The sequence below is a fragment of the Eucalyptus grandis genome, chromosome 7, assembly GCF_016545825.1.
Source record: "Eucalyptus grandis isolate ANBG69807.140 chromosome 7, ASM1654582v1, whole genome shotgun sequence".
In the NCBI taxonomy this organism is placed as follows: domain Eukaryota; kingdom Viridiplantae; phylum Streptophyta; class Magnoliopsida; order Myrtales; family Myrtaceae; genus Eucalyptus; species Eucalyptus grandis.
In genome coordinates, this window is record NC_052618.1 from 54,959,034 (window position 1) to 54,983,265 (window position 24,232).

General features: G+C 40.0%; 3 protein-coding genes across 17 annotated transcripts; 1 reads left to right on the forward strand and 2 right to left on the reverse strand.

Moving 5' to 3' along the window:
- The first annotated feature begins 66 nt into the window (after window positions 1–66).
- Window positions 67–2,598, forward strand: LOC104455868 (THO complex subunit 4B). The gene is made up of 5 exons (XM_010070584.3): window positions 67–351; window positions 659–787; window positions 921–989; window positions 1,314–1,513; window positions 2,098–2,598. The coding sequence occupies exons 1-5, from the start codon at window positions 190–192 to the stop codon at window positions 2,258–2,260; spliced, it is 723 nt and encodes a 240-aa protein (XP_010068886.2). The 5' UTR covers window positions 67–189; the 3' UTR covers window positions 2,261–2,598.
- An 815-nt stretch (window positions 2,599–3,413) lies between these two features.
- LOC104454282 lies at window positions 3,414–19,205 on the reverse strand. 3 transcript variants are annotated; one of them, XM_010069088.3, is made up of 19 exons: window positions 18,500–19,205; window positions 17,376–17,455; window positions 16,680–16,730; window positions 15,568–16,056; window positions 15,212–15,469; window positions 14,188–14,253; window positions 12,659–12,832; window positions 12,082–12,133; window positions 11,722–12,003; window positions 10,997–11,107; window positions 9,474–9,665; window positions 8,220–8,495; window positions 7,159–7,782; window positions 5,752–6,233; window positions 5,565–5,625; window positions 5,413–5,481; window positions 4,706–4,988; window positions 4,381–4,618; window positions 3,414–3,935 (listed from the first exon to the last, which is right to left on the reverse strand). In XM_010069088.3, the coding sequence occupies exons 1-17, from the start codon at window positions 18,734–18,736 to the stop codon at window positions 4,902–4,904; spliced, it is 3,591 nt and encodes a 1,196-aa protein (XP_010067390.2). In that variant the 5' UTR covers window positions 18,737–19,205; the 3' UTR covers window positions 3,414–3,935; window positions 4,381–4,618; window positions 4,706–4,901. The 3 variants fall into 3 exon arrangements, with proteins under 3 accessions (XP_010067390.2, XP_010067389.2, XP_010067388.2); XM_010069087.3 differs by having other exon boundaries at window positions 3,414–3,932; window positions 4,381–4,988; XM_010069086.3 differs by having other exon boundaries at window positions 4,381–4,988.
- Window positions 19,206–19,846: 641 nt separating this feature from the next.
- Window positions 19,847–23,969, reverse strand: LOC104454284 (UDP-glucuronic acid decarboxylase 5). 13 transcript variants are annotated; one of them, XM_039317040.1, is made up of 14 exons: window positions 23,865–23,940; window positions 23,363–23,405; window positions 23,170–23,282; window positions 22,728–22,814; window positions 22,436–22,523; window positions 21,852–21,943; window positions 21,663–21,727; window positions 21,492–21,580; window positions 21,129–21,206; window positions 20,908–21,001; window positions 20,712–20,778; window positions 20,552–20,615; window positions 20,425–20,465; window positions 19,847–20,263 (listed from the first exon to the last, which is right to left on the reverse strand). In XM_039317040.1, exons 3-14 carry the CDS (start codon window positions 23,257–23,259, stop codon window positions 20,078–20,080), a joined length of 1,041 nt encoding a protein of 346 aa, XP_039172974.1. In that variant the 5' UTR covers window positions 23,260–23,282; window positions 23,363–23,405; window positions 23,865–23,940; the 3' UTR covers window positions 19,847–20,077. The 13 variants fall into 13 exon arrangements, with proteins under 13 accessions (XP_039172974.1, XP_039172975.1, XP_039172976.1 ...); XM_039317041.1 differs by having other exon boundaries at window positions 23,869–23,887; XM_039317042.1 differs by having other exon boundaries at window positions 23,170–23,279; window positions 23,865–23,882.
- Window positions 23,970–24,232: the final 263 nt, after the last annotated feature.

Here is a 24,232-nt window from a genome sequence, read left to right on the forward strand (position 1 = left end):
GGCCGACGGCCCCAGGAATGACGACATTCTCGACTCGGCGCGTGGGCGGGGGCGGGGGAATCGAACGGAACAAATCCCGCCTAGCCATCTTCCCTCCTCTCTCGTGCATTTCGCATCTGCTGCAGAGCGCGACATCGCTGGAGCCGAACCGACAGAGCCGGAACCTCCCGTCCGATCGCCGGAGCGGAGATGTCCGCCTCCCTGGACATGAGCCTCGACGAGATCATCCGGCGCCGGCAGCGGTCCGGGGCGCGCGGCCCCGGCCCGCTCCGTCGCCCGCCGCCGCCGTACCGCGGCCCGCCCCGATCGGCGCCGTACTCGCCTCCGGTCCTTCGCCTGAGCTCTTCCGCGGTGCGTTTCGCTGACCGCTGCCTCGCGTTTCGCTTTCTTGTTCCTCCTCCTTTCTCCTTCCCGTTTTCCGTCGAGCGACGAGGTGTCGAACGTTTCCGGTTTTCGTCGTACTGGTCGGACTTGTGGTTTAGTCGGTCAGGTCGTCCAGAGGACGAGCGGTCGCTGCCGCGGCGTCGCGCTGTTGTTTCCGTGTTCTTAACTCCGTACGTCGTGCCAAGCGGTTGTTCTAAGCTCGATGAGTTATCGTCCTCGTTTGTTGGCTTAACTTTGGTTTTTCGCTCTTCTTTCGGATGGCGAATGAATGCAGCTGATGGCGCCGGCCGCGGTGCCGGTTTGGCGGCAGGAGGAGCTGTTCGGTGGAGCGTCCAAGCCCGAGGCAGGCACGAAGCTGTATGTATCGAACTTAGATTACGACGTCACCAACGAGGATATAATGGTAATGATTTGTCCGGTTGTGTGTCTGTATTTTGCCTGAAACTATTCTCTACTGCGTTTCGATTTACTTGAGTTGCTAGACATCCGGAAACATAAGGCGGCGCGGAGGGTAACTCGTGCCTTGGTCTCTGCAGTTACTGTTCTCGGATGTTGGGGTTGTGGAAAGATGCGGAGTCCACTATGATCGAAGCGGGAGATCCAAGGTATTTCTCTTTCGAAATACTCGGATGAAATATTGAATATTGTGAGAGTGATTTTTATAGGACTAAAATCTCTGTCCTGCCTTATCTCACTTTTTCAAAACGGAAGACTTCCTGTTGAATTGCTGTATGAGCAAGTCTTTTCAAACAAAGGGCTGCTATGAGACTCTTCGAGTTTGGGACTTGGATGTAGCTGGTTTTGATTAATGGAATCATGAATCATCACTTGAATATTGTCATAGGGTGAAGATGAGGCTTAGGCAAAACTTAAGTGGAAGTCTGAACCTTGATTTTGTCGTGTCTTTTAACTGGAGATTGTTATTGTAGGGAACCGCAGAAGTTATTTTCGCACGGCATTCAGATGCTTTAGCAGCTATCAAGAGATACAACAATGTCCAACTTGATGGGAAGCCAATGAAAATCGAGATTGTTGGACTGAGACTCTTTCCTCCTCCTCCTCCTCCTCCTCTGCTTCCCCTTCCTCTTCCATATAGCAGTGTTGGAAGATTTCAGAGTGCCTATGCAAGGTATATAACTTTCTGTTAGTCTTCAAAAGCTTTGACAGAAACAATGGCCAGGAAATTTGCCCATCCATTTTAGAATCTAAGATATCCTGACCTCGTGTACTGCTTATCCATTTTAAAATCTCAAATATCGTGACCTCATGTCATTTTTTATCTGATAGCCATTGATGCTGGCATTTACCTGCTGTGTGGGTAGAGAGAATGAAAAGTGATTGGAAGTTTGATCAATCTGATCTGAGCCTTAATGACTGGGAATTAGAGTATTGATGGTCGCTTGGGGACATCGGATTGTGAATATCTGAGCGGATCTGCTATGAGAAACTATGCCTCTTTCATTAGCTTGAAGTTAGCTTCTTAGATCATGTATCTGCTGGATGTAGAAAAGGAAAATGTTACATGGATACATGGATACACTTTTGGTAAGGTGTAGTTTGAGAATTTCAATGATTGCCTCGAATGCCCTCTTATCATCTTGCTACCTAGACAGTTCATTAGGCAATCTAGTGTGCATTCAGTTGGACTTTTTGTACCTGAAACTTCCCCTGCAACCCCAATTTAATGTGCTTTCTGATGCTAATGTTTTATAGAGGACAAGGTTCTGGTGCTGAGAAACTGTATCAAGGTGGCAGCAGCCAAGGACGTCCAAGAGTTGGTGGACCAGGAAAAGCTCATTTTCGAAAACCATCTGCAAAAGAGCTTGATGCCGAATTGGACAGATACCATTTAGAAGCCATGCAGTCGTCATCGTAGACAGCACAAATTGCTTTTTAGGATAGTAATCTCATCGTTATGCAGCTTTCCCACATGGCATTCACTCTTTAGGGACAAAACTAAGGATGGTAGCATTTTGTCTACCGTACCTGGGGTGGTGTGCTGTTCTTTTTTGGATTCTCCAAGCTCCACCTTCTAAACCATAGTAAATTCTTGGCTCATAGTCAATAGGTAATTCCGCAAATCGTACGTATAGGAGCATCTTTTGGCAGTTTATTTCATTTTTTCGTCTGAAATAGCCATAGTAATGTTAGCAAAGAATCGGGGATTGGATTGAAGCCGATTTATATCAGTTTCTACGTTACCCTTTTAATTCAGATGTGTATGGCTAGCATCATCCTTCATTGCATGTCTTATCAGGTCTTAATGATTAGAGTTGATCCCTTTAGGCCATTGCTTTTGCTGGATATGCACTGTCACTATGCGAGACCCATCAAAGATTCAAAATGGGATGGAGACGCATTAATCAACTCATTTGATATGAGCGTTTGTTAAATGGATTAAGTAGGTCAAAAACGGGCTTGAAATGGTAAAAATCCGAAATAATATATAATTTAAAGGATTTATAATTTATTCTAATCCAATTTACATCTATGACTCTCTTTACCCTCTCACCCTCATTTGATTTTGAGCTCACTCAATCACTTGATAACATGGAAGTATTTTAGCAGTTTGGTATAAGTTTATGAATTATTATATTTGTATTGCAAGAAAATGAATTAATTCGGGTCGGGATCATTCTCAATCACATCGTCTGCCATATGTTACATGGTAACTACGATTGTGCATGCTAATTTCACATCACCATTCGAGGCTTATTGCTTTTGCATCGGATGAACGTACCACAGTTTGCTATTCTACAGTATATTGATAGTCTTGCCTTCTCGCTGACTACGGTCTCGTGATCAGGGCAAAATAGCACTATCTAGATATAATAATCCATTGTGATCATGTCGTGTTACGCTTTGAATGTTAATCTTATCCTAGCTGATTTCATATGAAAATTAAAGCTTTGCAAATCTAGACAACACTAGATGAGAGTCCAATTTGCCGGATGATTTTCCTGGTTCAATTTATACAACCATGGTATAGGAAAAGAAGCAACAAATCATTCTCGTCAGGCAGCGCAAGAAACGAAACAACGAAATTTCCTGCTTTCATTACTTCAAAATTTCATCCATACATGAGCAAACTCAACCAATTAATTTTACAACAAACCGCAAATTAGTTGAAGCAGCCAAAACAGGGGAAGAGGCCATAACCACATAAAGAAAAGAAACAAATATATACAGCAGTCAAAAACAATTAATGAACAGATCAAGAACCAGACTAGGCAGACATTGAAGATGCCCCTAATACTTAGCATCCTCAATGGTGCCCCCTTCAGAGCCCTTGTCTCGCAAATCAAGTAGTTGCAGGTCCTACACATACACAAGGTACAAAATCACTGCTGTCTTCATCGATGATGAGACCTCGCGTCTGACTTCTCAAGTCAATTTGAGAACTAAAGAAACTATTATTTCTCATCTAGATGGTCATCATCGTATCCCTCATTGCTGAGATACTACAGAGGCTCCAAAATTTGAACAAGGAAACAAAAAGATTTCTTCCAGAGGTCCATCAAACTTCTGCTATACAATGGTCACCGGAACTGCTTCAAAATATCAAAGAAAGACACATGCAAAGAAATGTCTCAGAGCCAAGAATGTGGGGGGAAAAAACGATGCAAGCTATTATACACTCTCGAAGCAAACACAAACTCCCCCATATGCTGTAGGCCTCACATATATGAGCCTGACTATCTCATACGAGGGCCCACCCCACTGAGAATGTGTCTTGATGATCGCAAAGCGATATAATGAATTTCCTGGTAACTTGACGTTCCTACTACAAGACATTTACAGAGAACCTAGTTCACTGTGAACCCTAATTCACTCTAAACAAAGCCAGGATATAACTTCCTAAAACAGTGAAGGAGATAGTCTTCTTAGCACAACATATAATATAGGACTCTGATTAGCTTAATGGGGTCATACCCAGCACACTCAGGAGCTACAAGATAAATGAGTGGAGAGGAACAAAATGGACAAGATGAGTACCTGAGGGTATGTTCAACCCCCTGAACTTCAGGAGGTGAACTTGATCTGATCTGAATCAGCATACTAATAGTATCCTCCAGGGACCGCTCAGTGCAATGACCTAGAACACCTTGAGTCCTGAGCCATCAGCTTTACATCACAGATTTCCCAAGATAATTTTTTCCATTGATAGCTAGCCCTACTCATGTACAACCAGGAGGAGTAATGTTTCAAAAGCATACACTTTACCACTCCACTCCTGCATCCAGAAAAATATAAAGGATGATGATTGCTCATCCTGGAGAATGTATCATACTCCAGTGAATTTTCTAACTCCATCCCATACCATAGCTCCAAAGTCAACTTTGAAACACATCCCTTTCTGCAGAAGACTCAAACTTATTCTGATCCACATTGTTCAATGGAGAAGGCCCTCATTTCCATTTCCATATCATCCTGAGGGACCTTAAGCTTTGCTTATCAGGATGTGAACAGCATGGGCATTAGGGTCTCAACTTGTCTCTCACAATGACTACTTGATGTCACAACTCAATTCCAAGATCGTTTGCCAACTGAAGTATGCCACGCATCTGAAGATATGGATTCTCCAACAACTTCTCATTGTTGCTCTGCAAAGCAGCAATAAAACCCCAACAAGTGAGAAGCAAACTTCCCATAAGAAATAGGTCAATTATACATCTTAAAAGTCCGATAAGAAATGGCAGGACAATGGGTACCCTTAACCAGCATCAGGTTTATAGAATTTTCAATTTTCATAATATCTCTTCAAATGTAACCCATAAAGCCCATTTGCAACGACATTATCCAGACTACTGAAGTACATCATCAAAATGACATGTTAAAACCCACACATGAGTTTAGTCTATTTTCGGTACTGTTTCTTCTCTAGATCTGCTTATAAGATGACTGTCAAACTTTCTCAAAACTGTCTACAGGATAAATGGTGTGTTGTCAAAAAACATTTATTAGCTTAATTACTGTGAGTCTGTGAATAACACTAACATGCAGACAAACCATCACTACATGTCTTACCTGCTGAGCTTTGAAAACAAGATTCTGAAGCATGTGTTGATACTTCTCAGGTTTCTCTGTCATCATCCTCTGCATATGTCAAAACATATAAATCAGCAGATCCCCATGAAAACAAGAATGCTAATACATGGAAAATAGAGATGCTTCCTTGCCTTCAAAAGAAAAGCTGAAGAATAATAAGCTACCCTTGCGTCTGTGTCATCTAAAAGTTCTCTGCAAGTTGACAAAACCAGTGCTTAAACCCTTTGCATACTCCAAAAAAAAAAAAAGATATGATAAAAAAATAAAATAAAATAAAATAATCAAAACCTCATAGGGATGAGAGGTAAATGCTATCACCTGAAGAACTCTTCTCCACCGACTTCTTCAAAAGCAGGGGGGTCCACAGTGCATTTACCAATTAGAAGCAACAAAAGGGTAGCCCGAATGTCCGATCCTGCCCCAGGTAGGTTGCCCCTTCCCTTGCTTCCAACAGCAACACCCAATGCGATGTTGTCTGTTGCAGCGCTAGCAAGTTGAATCAATGGCCAATAAAATAAAGCAGCAGGAACACGGGCAACTAATTGCATGGGAACAACAGCGCGTCCTTGCAGAAGCAATGCAGCCATTGAAGCTGTCCCATGATAGAAGTTACCATTATTGTTGGCTCTGCCATAAGTTTCTTCCACATATTCCCCTCGGAGGCAGTTCTCTTGTGGAGGAGCTGGCTCACCAAGATCCTTTTTCTTATTCTCACTGGTGACACGCATTCCCTCTCCAATTTGAGTGGAACTTGCTGGCGGAACTTTGAGACACACTTGAGAGAAAAGAATATCACACATCTATGTATTAACAGAGAAAAAAAATACAGTTAGTATTCCTATTAATTCTTTTAAAAGAAATTGCAAAAGTAGCTTTCGTTAAACAACATGTCAACAACTTAAAGCATCCGATTCAAGATAATCACTCAGTGCTACTCAAACAACAAAGGTCAAACAGTATCTCTGACCAGAAGTAACTCTGATTAAATTTAATGAGCTGATGCAGGCTCAGCAAGAATCAGTGTCACCATGCCAACATCCGTTCCTTACAAACCAATCAAATGCTTTGTAATGGAATGTAAAATTAATTCTTACCAGCTAATCAAAAGCTTCGCAACGGACTATATAATTAAAAGCTTAAAACATGACATATTTCAAAACGTATTTTTCTTCTTTAAGAAGGCTTTCACTTAACTTCCATATATGATTTGGGCCTTCAAATAAAAAAAAAAAAAAAAGAATTCACTACATCAACCAAGAGCTGTCTTCTTCTTTGTGTATATGGAAATCTATGTTTAGGCTGAGGAATACACAATATCTAGCTTGGCATGACAGGTAAAATAGATACAGAACATGTCTAATTTTCCATATATATTTCAGAAATATCACTAGTTAACCAAGAAACTATTAATCATGTCAACAATATTCAAATGCAACAGGACAAGCTGCTCGATAGCCGGGTTTATCATTGCTTGTCCTATCATATGTGGCAGTTTTTATTCCAGCTGCACATTTTTAGATCCCTAGGCATTCTGATCACATATATCACCCAAGGACAAATCGGAACATTAGTAGCACTTGGAAGGCTCATTGAAACATGAGAATAATAATCTTTAAGTAATGTATGGAAATATCTTATAGAGCGATGTCTGCTTTGCACATGTTGTCCCATTTCCAATGGTTCAGAAACCACAGTCAGCTAGGATCAGTTCTGCAAGCAACATACCTTTAAAATATTCATGCGGTCAGTTTCATTTATGTGGAAAACCAGTAGTAAAGCACTGCTCATGATGTCTATTACTGCATTGGCCTTCTTAAGACGGTTGTCATCAAAAGAGTGATCAGGACCACTGCTATTAAACCGCTGCATTTCCTTCTCATCCAGCAAAAATTTGCAACGCATAAGAAGCCTCTCCAGAACAAACAGGAAACCCCATCTAATGCTGTTGTGCTTAGATTTCAAAAGCCCACACAATAGCCGTACAGACAAGGGGATATCTGAAGCAACAGAATAATCAGGAGCTCCCGCATCAGCGATTCTCTGCTGCAATGTTTTTATATTTGACCATATACTACCATCCTTTTCCTCACTAATTTCCGATATAAGCAAATCTCCTAACCATATGTACCCATTTCGACGGCATGAAGTTCTTTCCGAATGAAGGAGTGAATGTAATGTGGACCAATGGAGATTCACATCACTGCCGATACCATTTCGTAAGGATATTTCTCCAATTTTCCCGAGAACCTTGAAGGACTTTGTGATCTGTACCATATGAGAGAACTCTTTGTCTAAGTGACTAAATGAACTCACTAACACATCAAATCTCTCTGTTATGTTTTCCAAGAGCTGCAAAACAACCAGATTCAGAGCAAAGAGTAAGTAACATCATCATTAACGGCCAAACTTGTTAGCAAAAGCTGAAATGTCATCCAAGAGATGCAAGATTTCACATGTAAAAATTAGGAGGAACCGTTCTGAAAAAAATGGAGAAAAAAACAAAATCAAGCAATAGGCAAAGAAGGATGAATATCCTCTTTTGAGAGAAACAGAACAAAAAATGGGAAAATGAGGCAGCTGCATTATACATCAATATCCTCATGTCAAAGGAACATGTAAAACTCCTAGAAACAGCAATCCAAGTACAAATATACGCCTAGGTGCCCACTAAAAATAAAAGAATATAACATATAGATCTTGTAGATATACCAACATATTTTCCTTGAAACTCAAAACAAGAAAATGCAACAGAAGGTAAAACAGATGTCCAACGAAGGTGGAAGTACCATATTTAGTCGTTCGCTGTTTGGATATCTGTCCAATGCATCAGATATTGACCTTCTCAAGATCTCGCCAATTCCTTGTACTCCCAGTTTAACAGAAATATAAAAAGCTTCAGGTGCGTCTGCCAGAGTGAGCAAGGTTGCAAGAGGTTGAATCTCATCATCAGTGAATTCAGAGGCTCCAGTTGCTAAGCATGTTTCATTGATTTGATGTAAGACATAGTCAAAAAGCACCAGATACAAATTTCTCCTTTCTTCCCTCGAGTTCACGAGCGAATACTGCAAAGCAACACACAAATGTGGGAGAGATGTATCAGGAACCAGGATGATTTTGGAGAAGGATGCTTTTAAATTTGATTTTATCTAAACAAGCAACTAATAACCAACCCATAAATCAGGGTAAAGCAACCAATCTCAGGTCACCAGAATAATTTTGGAAAATTATAATTATACTTATAATTATAATTGGGCATGCAGATATAATTTTGTGCTCCCATTATCACCTGGAGACATGGCCAGGGAACAAGTTCATACATTTGACGTGTTTGTTTGCTACATAATTGAATCTGTAGAGACTTCAATGACTCCTCAATAAATTTTAAGGTGAGATGACACCAGTGTTTAATACAAATGTTTTCACAAGGGAGATAAGTAACTAGTTCCTTCAGTAGAATTTCTGCAAGTAAAAAGAAACTCTTAGATATTTAAAAAGAAAAAAAGAAAAAAAAAAAAAAAAAGTTAACTGGGTAACAACACATTCATAATGAACTTGAGAGCAGCTCCTCCAGAACAATATCCAAAATAATAACTACATTTGAAGAAGTGGAACTTTTATCTGCCCAATAGTTAACATGTTAAAGCGTCAATCTTTATGTATAACTGTATCTGAAAGAAATAGGTCAGAGGCTGCTCATGTGGAATGTATCTAAGAAAGAATCAATCAAGTTCTCCCTGAACCAGAACAAACTTTATCTAAAATTTGACATTTTTCTAAAAGCAAAGGAAAAAATCACCATTAGTTTGATTTATAGTCATAATACCATTATAATTAAAATATTATTTCTTAAAAGTGACGTGAAGTAGAGGAAAGTTAAAAGTGGGGAAAATAAAGAACATAGGGATAATTATAAACCACTACACAAGGAGGCAATTCATTCCCAGTTCAGCAGCAATACACCCCTGCTTTTCCTTCTTAGTCTTTCAGCAAGCCTATCAACTACTGACAAAATCTATTTTGCATATTAAAAATTTGCATACCTCAAGTAATATAAACTCAATCCCTCCAATAAGATCAACCTGGTGAAAGAGAAAAAGCAGGGTACTCGAAACCAAGTCAGTGGATTCATCAGGAAGTTGATAAAACATGTTAGTTAGTATGGAAATAAGCTTGTTGTGAACAATTTCTGCCCAAGAATTCTTCCTGCTGATCTCTAAAAGTGATTTAACAACCTGAAAATTATTAAAAAGAACCGTAAATCAAACCTTTCTCTGAGATTATATATAGATAACCAAAAAAAAAAGAAGAAGAAATGCAATACTATATAACAGCAGATCCGTCCATCATCCCGAGCAAAACAACATCTATGAACACAATCAAAACCTACACTCGCCCCAAGTCTCTGATAATCTCGCCCACAAAAACATGAACAACAACAACTGTCTAGACAAGAGAAAAACTGGATCACTTTTAGTCCCAGGAAACTCATACCATAGACTAAAACATGACACAACTTCTGATACAGGAAGGAAGAAGAGTTTAGTTCGATAGCAAGTATTTGCAATTAAAAACAGTCTAATATTAAGTCTGCTTGGTCCATTAGAATGACACTTCAGAATATCCAAAATTACTGTTAGAGTAGAAGACAGTTACTTAATATGAGAAAGCAGATCCTGAAGTATGGGTAAAAAGCATTTTTCCTTTTCCTTTTATGATCGCTTTCTGCTCATAAAGACAGAAGACTCTGAAAGTCTCTGAACACTAATTGGCAGTTTTGCATACTTTAGTTCTGAAAGAGGAGAACTATTCCATAATAAATTTAACTAGACATAAACCGTTACCCCAGATTAATCAGTGGCAGACTTTCTATCATGCCAATGTCATCCTCAATCAATGACAAACTGAAAAATTTAGAAGGTAAAGGTAACCCCCGAACTTCAAGAAGAAAAATGTATAGAATCTATTAATGTAATCACCATAGAAAAAAAGTGTTCCATTCTAAGTGTGTAGTACAATGATGAAGTTTAAAAGTAAAAGCAGCCACATTTTCTTTTATGTAAACATACAGAGTAGGTTTGGTTCTTCCAAAGCAAAGAAACAGACGAGAGATTTTACGGACTGAACTTGCAAGACTTACTATGCAGAGTTAAAGTTATACAAAGTCCTACAAACAGTGAAGCATAAAATACTACCTTCTTAATTAAATCATAAACCAAGATAATATTCCTAGAGACATGTTTGTAAAAGCTATTCCAGGCTTTTGCTGAACCTTGATTCCACATTTCCCTTTCTTACTTAAATCCATAGTTGGAGCTCACATATAGTTAAAAATGAATACCTGAAGAACTCCAGCATTCTCAATGTTTACTTGCTTTTAAGTCTACATCTCAATTAACTAAACAATTGTTAAATGTATGTGTGTGCGTGAGTGGGTGGGTGGGTGTGTGTGATGCTGAAAACGATACAAGTGATGCTGATGATGATATCTTCTTTACTACTTGGAGCAGAGAGAACATGACACTTCTAAGTAAACATGACATAAACATGGAAGAAGGTTGCTCACCCTTATGTCCAGACCTTGCAACCTCTTCCTCCAAATTTTGCCCCTATCACAGACAAAATAGAGCAAACAGCTAAGTGCAGAGGCCCAGACAGACTCTTCCGTTTCTTCCATCTGTTGAACAAGCAGGAGGAACCCTTGAGAAGATTACGTAGAGATAATCTAAGAGGAAGAACACAACATATATTCATGCTGCATACACATATTCTATATTTTGGCTGACAGAACTTCTAATTATTTTGACATTTCATTTAGATCTGAGTTACCAAGCTACATCTTTACTCACGTTATTCAAGTTCAACCGTGAAGTGAAAAATCCCAGATAAAATCTTTGGGAGATTCAACCGCAAAAAGAAAACATATGCAAAAGAAGGAATACAAATTACAATTTTAAATGATTTTTTTGCTTTCTTCAAGTTATGCAAACCATATCACTCAGAGACCTGAACCTTTGAAGATAATTATCAAGATGTGCCAGATTCCTACAGCAAAGCTCCCAATTTCAAAAATATTCAACCTTAAGTTGAAGGGAAAGAGTTTGATGACACTCTCGACGATGCAAATTTGTTAAAGAACTCAAAATTTCAAAGAGTTCATTCATGCACACAAAGGCCATGCAGATTCTTCATGATTTGGATAAGTCAACACCTAACAAGATGCTTACCCAAACCAACTAAAATTGCAAGAGATATCGCCCCGAAGTTTTAGGTTTCGGTTAATCATAATACCTGAACGAGAAAGAGAAGAATTTCATATAGAATGTTCAGGATCCAAGACTCCAAATCATCAATAGCTGTGGAAGATTCCATTCTTTTGAAAGAACTTTTTGCCAGCCCATGTATTCCAACTTGAGTTTCACTATCAAGATATGTCTCTTGACAGTATTCTTCTTCAATGGTGGAAGGAATGTCTGTCAGCACAGGCTCTAATAGATGAGCATGTACTCCAAGGTTCAGAATTAAATCAAAGGCACGTGCCCTGCACTCTGTTCTGGTAGAACTAAGCATTTCCTGGAAGGGCATTACAAGTAAATTAGAATCTTTGAACATAAATTTTTATTGAATTTATGTATCCGTTTGAATCAACACCTGAAGCATGGACAGGGTGAGAGGAGCAGCAGGCCCAGGGTCCAAAACATACCTACAAGCAAAAACCCCCAGTTTACATTGATCTTACATCCAAGTCAAGAATTAAGAAACAATCTAAAAGACAGACACCAAACGCACCATGGTAAGCAATTCATATTAAATATTAAGAAAATCCACTCAAAATGGTCTAACATGCGTCAATATTCTCCCTTAAACCCATGAGCTTAAGTCACGATACCATATCATGCAGAGAGCACTTAGGCATATGGTTAAATGGGAAAAAAACATATACATCCATATTAACATAATGCAACCCCCTAAAATATAGAAGTTGGTAATGCTGTGATGCAATACTGTGAAAGGTCTGTACGTGACGTATGCAAGTAGTGGTGTACATCTCAATGCAAACTAAATATGCAAGTACAGCATATATGACAGATTATATTGACTCCTGTGATCAAAGCACCAATTGACAATGAAGTTTTAAGCACAATCGACACATGATCACACATTGAGAAAGTGCATTAAGTTAAGGTGCACAGGCACAAATTGGAAGAAAAAGGTGATTAGAATGTACATGTCAATAACAAGTTTAACGAGAACACTGATAGCAACATCCATCGTTGGCTTTCCAGCATTATTTAATCTTGACACTGTCATGATGTTAGCATTTGGAGAAGACATCTCCGAGCAGACTGAAGCAATCACTTCCTGAACCTCGGCAGGATTAAGCCGCAGAGGTTGTTGTTCACTGAATAATAGAAAAAATTGACGTCAGAAGAAAAGGAAGAGAAGAAGGGGGTTTGTGAGAGAGCTGAATCAGCCTGCAAAGAGCATATATGCAAGAATTATTTGCATTAAAACATGGTACTACTGCACTGTGCTCCAAAAGCCTCTGTAAGACATGCATCTCAGATAAAAACATTCAGATCAGAGGACAAAGAAGAGGAATTTTCATGCATTGATTTCATTATTGGATGTAGGAACTAATTACAGACATTGTTGCGCTAAGGTAATAAAACCAAAAAAGGAGAAACAAAATAAATTTTGAGGAAGATTTATTGCACTGGCAGTGTGAAGTTTCCCTTAACAGCCAGAACCAAAACCCACATTCAATATAGCTGAGCATTTCTTTGGTCAAATAATCCAACAAATCAACGAGACACAAATTTTGGTCAATTTTTGACATAACCTGAGTAGAGGAGGGTTTGTGCATGTACAACTGCCCACACATGATGTAGCAGAAAATAAATTTTGAGGAAGATTTATTGCACTGGCAGTGTGAAGTTTCCATTGACAGCCAGAACCAAAAGCCACATTCAATATAGCTGAGCAATAAAATAAATTTTGAGGACGATTTATTGCACTGCAAGTGTGAAGTTTCCATTAACAGCCAGAACCAAATGCCACATTCGATATAGCTGAGCATTTCTTCGGTCAAATTGTTCAACAGTCAATGAGACACAAATTCTGGTCAATTTTTTACATAAACTGAATATAGTAGGGTTTGTGTAAATACACTTAAGGGAATAAAAATCATGTACAATTGATGCATGATGCAGCAGAAATCCATGACTAATATGAACAATGACCACAAGACATGAGAATCAGTATAATTTGCCCAAAAAGTGCAAAACGATGCATGTAGCACAAAATTCAGAGTAAGACTATTCAAATCACACTTCCAAGCTTCAACATTTATATAGTCATTTTAACATAACCCGATAAAATGTTAAAGGGGAACATCTAATTTGCCAATTCCCTCAGTTTATCACATCAGTCCTTCTAAAACAAAAGATGAGACTCAGATCTGCATGTTCAGGGGTATGAGACACATATGCACAGGTTGGGATATAAAAATGAAATTAAGCTTCCACGCTTAAATGGATGGCTTGAAGTCTCAACATTCTTGATTAGTTTAATGAACTTTGCTTTATTTATATATATAGAACTTCAACGGTTACTTATATATGAACCACACATTAACAATTCCATATGAACCTCACATCAACCATTATCCAGACCAATTCTCAACACTTGGAAAATAATTACACAACTGCATGAGATAATACTATGTAAGAAAATTATGAATTAATTATGCCACACCTATAATGACGGTATTGGAATAGCGGTCGAGCACGAGGTCGGAATGTGCTTGTAGGAGATTCCTCCCTGAAAAATGAGAGTTGCATGTTCAACTGATAATGCCGAAATGAAGCTTTTGATCTTAGACAGGGGTGATATATACAAAACAATAAACGAAGTCTATTCTTAGACTCTTAGATTCTCAGCTTTCCTCATATCTAGTTAAGGGCCATCTTTTTTTACCCAAGGCAGCAAAATATAAGACTCATACTGCTATATGCAGCACATAATTCAAGGCCAACAGGTATCAGAAAAAAGATTCATGTAAATTAGAAGCATCCAGTAAGATGCGGTTGTCTTGCTATCCATCCTAATGTAAGGAAGAGAAAGCAGGATTCAAATACCCCTACAAACAACAAAGGTACTTAAGAGGAAGCATCGCGTGAAAGAGCATTATCACACTACAAAAGGTCCTTCAGCGGAACATTTATGGCCTGCAGCAAACCAATATCACTTTAAACAAGACCCAACCAAAAATGACATATTCCTTTCTGGAATATCCAACCAGAACACAGTCAGTCAAATTGATTAGAAGGCATTTGAGAGTCTATCTCAGCATCAATATGGATTCACCAGCCATCAACTGATTTAGTGTGTTTAACACTACAAAAGTTCAGCACCCAATGTTCGATCCTTGCTTAAAAAGGCTTTTATATCCTTGAGAATCAGCATCCAATTTCTTAGTGCATCACAATAGTGCCACATAAGGAGGCAGGGAGTGAGGGGAGATCCAACCTAAAATAAGTTCTGACCAAATCAAATCTTACAATCTACAGACATCTGAGAGAGAGTTCCAGATTTTTTTTTTTTTTTTTTTTTTTTTTTGGCCAAAAAATAAAATTCTATAGCTGCTTGTTGACTTGCTTGCAAGTTTCAGTTCACTTACTCAACAGGTACTTGGTTAAAAGGACTCAGCACACTGCATTTCACAGATAGGGTGGAAGCCTCTTACACATGAAAAGGCAATTGTGAAATGAATACATACCAAATTTGATGAGCGCCTGGCTTAGACCTTTTAGAAGCTGTTATAGACCTTAGATGAGAACGGGCAGAGGCAGAGCTGGTGATTGTCGTGACAGGAGAAGGCTGCAACAGTTGATCAAGATAAGGCATATCAGCACTGCCAAAATACTTCCAAGCCTGGCCTTTCATCTTAGCTTCCATATCGCCCACAAGGAGTGCCGCTGCACCTACTTCTAGGAAGTTATGTGCATTCATGTCTTGGGAACTCACAATTCGGTCACTGTGTAATAGCCAACATCAATTACACACTCAAGCTAAATCACAAGTAGGCATAAGGTTCCTATGAAACACCTATATGTGTGGTTCAGAATGAATTACCTTTCAGGTGACACAAATGATGATTGATGATCCCCTAAAAGGCGCCACTTGAGGACATCGGGAGCTATATAATCAATATCCTCAACATAGTCGACACTTTTAGGATTGAGTTTGTTCTGAGAAGATATACTTGAATCGTCCTTGCTTTCAAGAGATTCCGCACCAGTTGAGGGGCTTAACTGGGAATTGAAAGATCGTTTTAACAAGGACGACAATGATGGGAGTAAATTTTTGGTTGCCGAAGCAGCTCCAACAAAAGCAGCTGGTTGGAATGACCGCCTTGGAATATGTTGAGCCACGAGAGAACGAATATAATGCAGTGACTTAATAAGCGCTCCAGAAGCAAAACTGGACACAGGCAAAGGAGGCGCTGAAGATGGTGCAGCCTTACTTGGAACTACTCTGCTATTTGGGTTAGCATCGCATTCCGCAATTGTGTTAATACAGAACCGATCAATCTGCTGTAGAGTATCCTCACTGGGTCTATATCTGTGAAAGAAGCAGGAAGCATAAACTCCTGAACCACAGATAAACCATAAAAGAAATTTCCTCGAAGGCTCTATGACATAATGTACTCAGGTGTGCACTAACTAGACATGATGCATCTAAAGAAACAATAGTTGATAACCTAATAAGATACAGGATTCATCTAATGACCAACTGCCCTTAAGTTATTGTAGTTGACAGTCCAACTAAAACAGAAGTTCAATCTGTATCAATTGGACTGATACAGGAGTTCAGTTAGGCAGCCTTTCACTTCCCAGTAGTTCATGTTGTTGGAAGATGGGAAGCGCAATTCTCTTCAAGATCTTTCCTCAACTATATAAGCATTTTAGCACCAAAAACATACGACGGAAAGAACCTATTTTGGTGATTGCATGAGAAGTGCATCACTAAGGACACTCAAAACCTATTACTTTACAATTCACAGAAGCCGGAACTGTGAAGCTCAATAAAACCTTCTCAAACATTTTCACTTTTGAAGAGGCAATTAATAAAAGATCAAGTATCTTAATCAATCAACTGGTGCTAGGACATCAACCACAAAAACTAAAAACCATCCATCTAGAATCTATTAGCAACCAAACAGTCTGGATAGTTGAAGCGCATACCTTAGTAGGTATCTTTTCAGAAGAGACACACATCTAGCCACTACAGCCGGGCTGCCAAGTAAAACCACAAATTAATCAAACTAATTACTGAAAACACATATCACAAAAATATTCAACTAAGAAATCAAAAGCATAATCAAATGAATTTTTTCTAGCTATGGCCCAGAGCTTCAAAAGAGAACTAATGAAAATGTCATCTTGAAGTCAAAGAATCGAAAATGATGTGTAAAATCAAAGAGCAATCTAAGAGCTTGAAGTGTTCTTCATCCTTTCCCTTCATTAATAACTTTCTAGGGCTAGTTCGCAGAAGGAGGAAGAGGAGAGTGGACTCCTAGCGCAGAAGTTGGTGCCTGAAGCATTCAAATGACTGAGAACTCAACATTTGCAAACTCAGCACCTTTCCCTGGGTATCTAAAGGAAAACAAAAGAACAGTTTGCATACCACATACCAAAGTAAATTACTTGTGCACTGCAACATACGGATGACAAAATATGTGTTAACGCATGGTCTGGCTGCATCGGTTTTTAATATTTGCATTCATGTCGTGTGAGTTTCAGGTTTCTCTCAATAAATTGCTCTCGGTTGGATCATGCTCAAATCATTTTATCGCTTCGTCTCAGAAATTGCTAGTCCTATATAAAACAGTTAAAAGCCTAACAGCAGTGGTTGTCAAGAGATTAAAGATACCAGCATACCTGCGGTCTCTCTCTGAAATAGTGTGTTCTATCATAAAACTGTAAGCCAGGTCAATTGTCGCAGGGCTAGCCAAGTAGTCCTGCCATTGACAACTTGTAAGAATCTAAACCTTTAACTCATAAGTCCTAGCATACATATGTAAAAAGTGCCAGTAAACAGTTTCTCGAGAAAGAACCACCACATGATTTATCTGTACCTTGAAAACTGCCAGCAATACTGCCATACTTACAGAAACATGGTCTTAGATGAGGATCAAGCTTCATTTTCCAGGAAAGTTGTGTGATTTCAGATACAAACTTATCAGGGAAGCACATTTCATTTCTTAAGACTACCATTTTGAAGATTCGTGAAAAAAAATGAAAGCCCACTGCAAACCAATTGTAAACGTTTTCTGCCAATCAATTAAAGAACATTTTTGTGGACTTGTGGTGGCAACGGTTTCTTTCCAACTAGACTCAAGTCAACAATTACTTCATGTTGCCAAAATCGGACATCCCATTGGAGTGTAAACTGTGAACTTTATCCTAGCTTTTGAGAAGGGCATTGTCTTGCAAAGATTATCATAAGAATGCCTTCCTTAGAAGCTTACAGTGATTAACTGAACCATTCAGAATGGTCAACTAGCTAGTGCGGCAGCAGTGTGCTTCAAGGGTGGGCCCCCCTTTTCACTAGAAATCATGTCATTCTTGCATAATCTCGACAAATGAGCACACAATTCTTATGAACATCAAACTATATCCAGCCTGAACTCTCCAAATGACAAGAAGATATAGCAAACTAGGGACATTTCTTCTGCAAATCAATTCGTTCATCTATGACAGCTGAGAAGATAGATTCCACGAGCAAATTGGCCCCACTTCAGCTGAACGATCCACCTTTCAATACAGCATCAATTCCAAGCAACCAAACTGAGCATTGAATACCAGTAACTCCGCAATCAAACCAAACTAAAACTCTAAATCACGTCCAGCGCTGCGAAACCCAGATTTCAAACATCCCCATCCAGGACCAAAATCAAAACTTCGCAAGATCTAACCAAGACGGCAAGACCCAACAAAATCAAGAACCCCAAAAAATCAAGAATCCAGCAAACAAATAAGAAAGGATCGAAATTCGAGCGCACCCGAAGAGTCCTGGAAGCCTCGAAGGCAACAGTGGAGGACGGGACCCCATGGTGAGCCGAGCTGGAGGAAAGGCAGTCGGCGACAGCTCGCCTCAGCGGCTCGGGCGGCTTCTTGGCCGCGGAAGATCTCAACCTCGAGACGCCCAGAACGACGGGGCTGTTGACGCCGCCGCCGACGAACTGGTGGTGCCTCGAGCCGCTCGGGCTGCTTCTCGAGGAGCTGAAGGCGGAGGACATGGCCGCCGCCGCCGCCGCCGCCGCCGCCGTGCCGGAAATCCTATTCCTTCGCCCACCCTACAAGCAGCTCCGAAGGCTTTTCTCTTCGATGGGCGGTGGTGGTGGGATTTGGGAGTGTAGCCGCAACACGCGAAGTAAGAGAAGAGAGAGAGAGAGAGAGAGAGTGAGTGCGCGTGCGTGCGTCTCTGTCGCGTTCGTTCGTTCCTTCGCCTGACTGCCTCTTTACATTCGAACAACGAGGAAAGCTATACAGTTGGTTGTGCGAAAGACAGAATTTTGGGGCGAGATTCAGAACGGGGAGGGAGGTTCCTCATTTGGGTTTCTGGGATTTCGGACGATGCGTATGTTAGCTGTATGAATTGGCGCAGATTATTGAAGGCTTATTAGCTGTCACAGAGGAGAGAGAGAGAGAGAGAGTGTGTGTTTCTTTAACGTGCTTGTGGAGTTTAAGGGGGTTAGTTCTGAGATGGAATCTTGGTTTTCTCCTAGGGCAAAGAATAAAAGTGGGGGCATGAGTGGGCAATTATCAAGATTTCTTAAATGAGATTAGGGATTTTCCAAAAATGGTACTGGCCAAGTGACCAAAGTGCCCCTCCTTGTTATGCTTCCAAGTTTCCTTCTTGGCCAGAGCTTCAGAGGTTTCAATTGCCAATTTGTTTTTTCATAATTTGATGATGCATTTTTATTTTTATGTGGGATCCTTACTTGGGATTGAGAAGAAGAAGAGACTTTCGGATCGATTTGCATTGTAAGATAAAGAAAATGTTGCCGTCTTTTTTTTAATTAATGAATTCGAATAAAACATTCATTACCATAATGGGATTTCAATTAAAAGGGATGTTATTGACAGTCATTGCCATAAATATGTTTCAATTTGAAATAACAAACTACGTTAAAGGACCGGAAAGTACCGAGTCTTGGAAGCATTTTCGAAAGGGTCCCATGATAAACGGGCATCCATCAGTCCTTTTGACATGCGTGAAGGAAAGAGCTGATCCGACCATACGCATCCAGGACACATCTTGAAACAGCGAGTGAACTTCTAATCAAGCCGTATGGTCTATGAACTAGTTCATCCATGGTTGGTTTGTCTGAAACAAGCACCTACAGTACTAATGACTACTGTCATTATCTCATCGTTTGCGTGACAGGAGAATCCATATGCTGATGAAAAAGGAACAAAGAAAGGAGTTGGACGAGCACAGAATGGGATTGAAGTAGAAAAAGCTCAAAGTTCACAACCGAGTAGATGAGCTCGGCTCACTGACGAAACAAGGAAAGAGAACATGATAATTTCAAGCTCGAATACGACAATGTTGTCTACTGTGGGGGTGTGATTGTTTAATGCTTCTTGGGTTTCTCCAGCCTCGATCGGAAGTCGTCCTCCATGAGCGGCAGGCCATCGCGCAGCTTCACCTTTGGCTCCCAGCCAAGCAGCTCCTTGGCTTTGGAGATATCCGGCTTCCTCTGTCGGGGATCATCCGGTGTGTTCTCCACGCTGGCAATCTTCACATTAGGATTGATAAGCTGCGACATCGCATGAGTGTGTGTAAATAGAAAGTGGACATCAAGACCATTAAGAATTATGTATCCTTAACATCTCTACAATGAATCGCCGGACATTGGATGAGACTCGAGTACAGGTATACAGATCAACAGTGGATTGATAGAGAAAAAAAAAGGCACACCTCCTTAACATTCTCCGCGAGCTCAAGCATAGTGAATTCACCTGAAATGCCAAATAAAAGTAAGTTGGAAAATAATTTCATCGCACACTGGACCATTTTTGTCATTGAAAAGGTGCAGTGTTGTGACCTGGATTCCCGATGTTGATCGGTCCAGTATGATCTCCATCCATCAGTCGAATAAGGCCATCAACCTTCAATTTTTCAGGAATAGAGTTAATGCTCTGGTACTGTTGCTACCTCATATCTCATTAGAACAATATGACAAAGGATGTATAAATCTCTAATACCATATCAGAAACATAGCAGAAACTTCGAGTTTGAGTTCCAGGCGCCTGAACAGTCAAGGGCTCGTCCCTGCATAAGCAGCATTTTTTTGGTGACGCTGATGCAATAGGATTTAGCCTCATTCCAGGAGTCTAAGCATGGCAAAGATGTTTGGACCGTAAATGAAAAATTTTGAGTTGCAAGAAACAGCAGGCCTACCGAATTGCTTGAGCAATGAAGTTGCTAACAACACGGCCATCATCAATATTCATCCGGGGTCCATAGGTGTTGAAAATTCTAGCAACCCTTATCTCTGTCAAGGTTAATGAGTCGTGTAAGAATGAAGAGATGTTTAAACTGAAGATATAGACAAGACCTGCACACCAAACTTGCAGTTCTCATCAATAGGTAAAGTGGCATAAGGAAATGTGGCATTTTACCTATCCCGTGCTGCCTGTGATAATCAAACATCAAGGTCTCAGCAACACGCTTCCCCTCATCATAGCAGCTTCTAACTCCTGTGGAATTTCGACAACCACCTTAGTAATCAATCAGAAATTCTTCCAAACTAACTCGTTGGAACATTCTTGCAAACATTCTTGCCAACACTCTGCCACAGTACCACGAAGTAATACCCCTCCGGTGTACTTAGAGAGTTGAGATACTCAGTGAAAATTACCATGTTGTCACTAGGAACAGGACCCATTTTCAACTAGACAATTTAAAAATGATGCAAAGAACTCAACCTCCTCTGACCATAATGCCAAAAGCTTTTCCCCTAAGTCTTGACTAAGTAAACATACCGATCGGGTTCACATTTCCCCAGTAGCTTTCGTCCTGAGGATGCACAAGAGGATCACCATAAACTTCCGAAGTAGATGTCAGCAAAATCCTGTAATGATTACCATGAGCATTAATGACAAACTAAAGACAGTTTCACTGTCAAGGCGCCAATAGGGACAGTGGACCCTAACCTTGCTCCAACACGCTTGGCAAGACCCAGCATGTTCAAAGTACCAATCACATTGGTTTTTATGGTCTGTTCAGCATCAAATGTTTTTTAGTCAGATTTTTAAAATGCAAAAGCTGGTGGGGAGCGGGGTGTTGGGTATGAAGGTTGTGACTCAACCAACTGATCCCCGGAGAGAGAGAGAGAGAGGCACCTTGACAGGATTGTATTTGTAGAAGATCGGAGAAGCCGGGCAAGCGAGATGGTAAATTTGATCAACTTCCACCAGCAATGGCTCCGTGACATCTGCATAACGTACAGAGGTCATTTCCCAATTTCAGCCGCTCCATGGATGTGATGATACAGTTATTTAAAATGGAAGAGAAAGGTGAAGATCAACAGCAGTAAACTTCAGACTTGGAGACCAGTTAGAAATCTATAATAGCATACAAGACAGTATCATGAAGTATGTAAACTCTGATGCTTCCTCAATTATGCTGTTGTCAACACTTCATCCTGAACAAAATTTCGAAAACTGGGTCATAAATCTTGCTTCTCCATCTACATTGGGATTTCAAGGTTGCATCCCATGTTTTAATGCTCTTGGCCAGACTAAAAGGAAAAATTAGCCAGGTGTCTGGTGAAAATCTTTGTATTACTTTTGAATTCTGATCGAGCATTGGCATAGAAAGATGGCAATTGAATCCAATATTTCCAGGGTGGATTACCACCGGACAGGACATTTTCAACCGTCTGTGATTGCTCTGCTAGATATATAACCAGCTAAAGAAGAGATACCATGGCGAATTAGCTCAAATCTTGGATGGCCAATCCATTTCTTCAGATTATCCTTGGATCCAGTAAAATAGTTATCTGCAACAATCACCTATGACAGAATAATTCAGAGAGTAAATGACAATATTGATATAATTGATGTGACGGTATGGGACAAAAAAGGTTTTAGCCATAAAAAAGAAAAACAATGTCAGATAGTTTAATAATTAAAAACCTTCAGGATCAAAATTTATCTTAACCCATCAAAGAAGAAAGCCTGTCAAAAGGCTATAAATCGGTTGCTACGAGAACTAACCTCATTCTTCTCATTTTCCATCAACTTGTCCACCAGGTGAGAGCCGATAAACCCAGCCCCTCCAGTAACCAAAATCCTCATGTTGGACTGCCAAGAAAGAATTTCTTTATAACCATATCAAAGGTAATATTCACAGTACCAATATGAATATTAGATAGAAGCAATTTGGATATGCTTTAACACCATAATGAACATGTGTTTGCATCGAATAAGAAGATGCAAGGCGAACCTGAGCACAGACGACAGTACTTGAGCTTGTCAAAATGATATGCAATCAGACACAGACATTTCCTACTTTCTAGAATGAAATTTGATTCAGAACATAAAAACTCAGACGACAGTTTATAGTCCACGACAGGAAACAAAAGCTCTCATGCATAGAGCCATTACACCTGCTTAAAAAAGAAACCGATCACCAAACAATGATCCGATGTGCATTTACCTGGAAAAATTTCGAGAATCTCAAAGGAGAGGGAGATGGGGACGGTTTTGGAGAAGTATGGTTCTCGCTCTTCGCAACCTCTCTCGCCATTGCTCGAACAAAAATCTACTCTGCTGAGCATTGAAAAAAAAGAGACGGTCAGTCTTATCCTAACAGAAACAAATCAACAAATTCAACTGTCCTGATTGCAGACCAGTTAACCACAAAAGACGTATACAGAATTTCCCAACCAATGCCTGTGGAGGAAAGGAAAGCACCGAGTCAAAACCACATAGGCAAAATCAAAGATTAATGCTTGGAATGTCGTCTGAACAAAACAGCATATAGGGATCAAGATGAAGCAACAGAATGCTGAGACCTTGGGTTTTTTTTGCCCCGTTTCTTGATGGATGGGCTTAGCCGACGACTATATATATAGAGTGCTAATCCTAAATCAGATGGGGCACTACCAAACTGCTCCAACCAGAGAGAGAGAGAGAGAGAGAGGGTGGGTGGTTAAATGACAGCGAAATCTTTGAAAGCAAGAAAAGGCAAAACACCAAGCAAAGCTTCACAACGACACAAAAGAAGAGCCCCACCTAAAGGCGCAGCAATCAACAGGCGCAACCCACGAATGAAAATAAACAATTCGTGACAACACTGATACCAAAGAAATCGAAAATCATGATTGCAGAGAGAGAGAGAGAGAGAGAGACCCACAATACAAGGTTTAAGGTTTTCTGCAAGATTACTCCAGAGAAACAGAGGGAAAGATCTGGTGGTGTTCTGCTGCCGGAGCGTCTCCTGTTAAAAAGGCCGAGGAAAACTCGTGCGATAGTCCAGGAACTGCATTGCGCGCCACGTCATGACGTGCTTCCTTTCACTTGCTCGTTTTCATGCATTTCATGCGTTGCCATGTTTAAGGTCAGGTAAGGTCAGGGAAGGCTTTTCACCCTTTCCCTTTTCTCTTTTCGACGTTTAAAAGTTGAAATTTTCCATATTCGAAAGTTAAAAGATTTTTCGCGTTCTTGAACCAAGTGGAAAACGCAGCAAAATAATTAAACCTTGATCTTATAGAAAGTTT

Coding starts and splice junctions, on each gene's coding strand:
- LOC104454282 (XM_010069088.3), bottom strand. CDS start 18,736: ATGTCCTCCGCCTTCAGCTCCTCGAGAAGCAGCCCGAGCGGCTCGAGG. Junction 17,456..18,499: donor AGGCTTCCAGGACTCTTCGG/GTGCGCTCGAAT, acceptor TGTCAATGGCAG/GACTACTTGGCTAGCCCTGC. Junction 5,482..5,564: donor CTTCAGCTTTTCTTTTGAAG/GCAAGGAAGCAT, acceptor TGACATATGCAG/AGGATGATGACAGAGAAACC.
- LOC104455868 (XM_010070584.3), top strand. CDS start 190: ATGTCCGCCTCCCTGGACATGAGCCTCGACGAGATCATCCGGCGCCGG. Junction 352..658: donor TTCGCCTGAGCTCTTCCGCG/GTGCGTTTCGCT, acceptor GAATGAATGCAG/CTGATGGCGCCGGCCGCGGT. Junction 788..920: donor TCACCAACGAGGATATAATG/GTAATGATTTGT, acceptor TGGTCTCTGCAG/TTACTGTTCTCGGATGTTGG.
- LOC104454284 (XM_039317043.1), bottom strand. CDS start 23,259: ATGGCGAGAGAGGTTGCGAAGAGCGAGAACCATACTTCTCCAAAACCG. Junction 21,002..21,128: donor TCACAGGCAGCACGGGATAG/GTAAAATGCCAC, acceptor TAACCTTGACAG/AGATAAGGGTTGCTAGAATT. Junction 20,779..20,907: donor TTCATTGCTCAAGCAATTCG/GTAGGCCTGCTG, acceptor CTGCTTATGCAG/GGACGAGCCCTTGACTGTTC.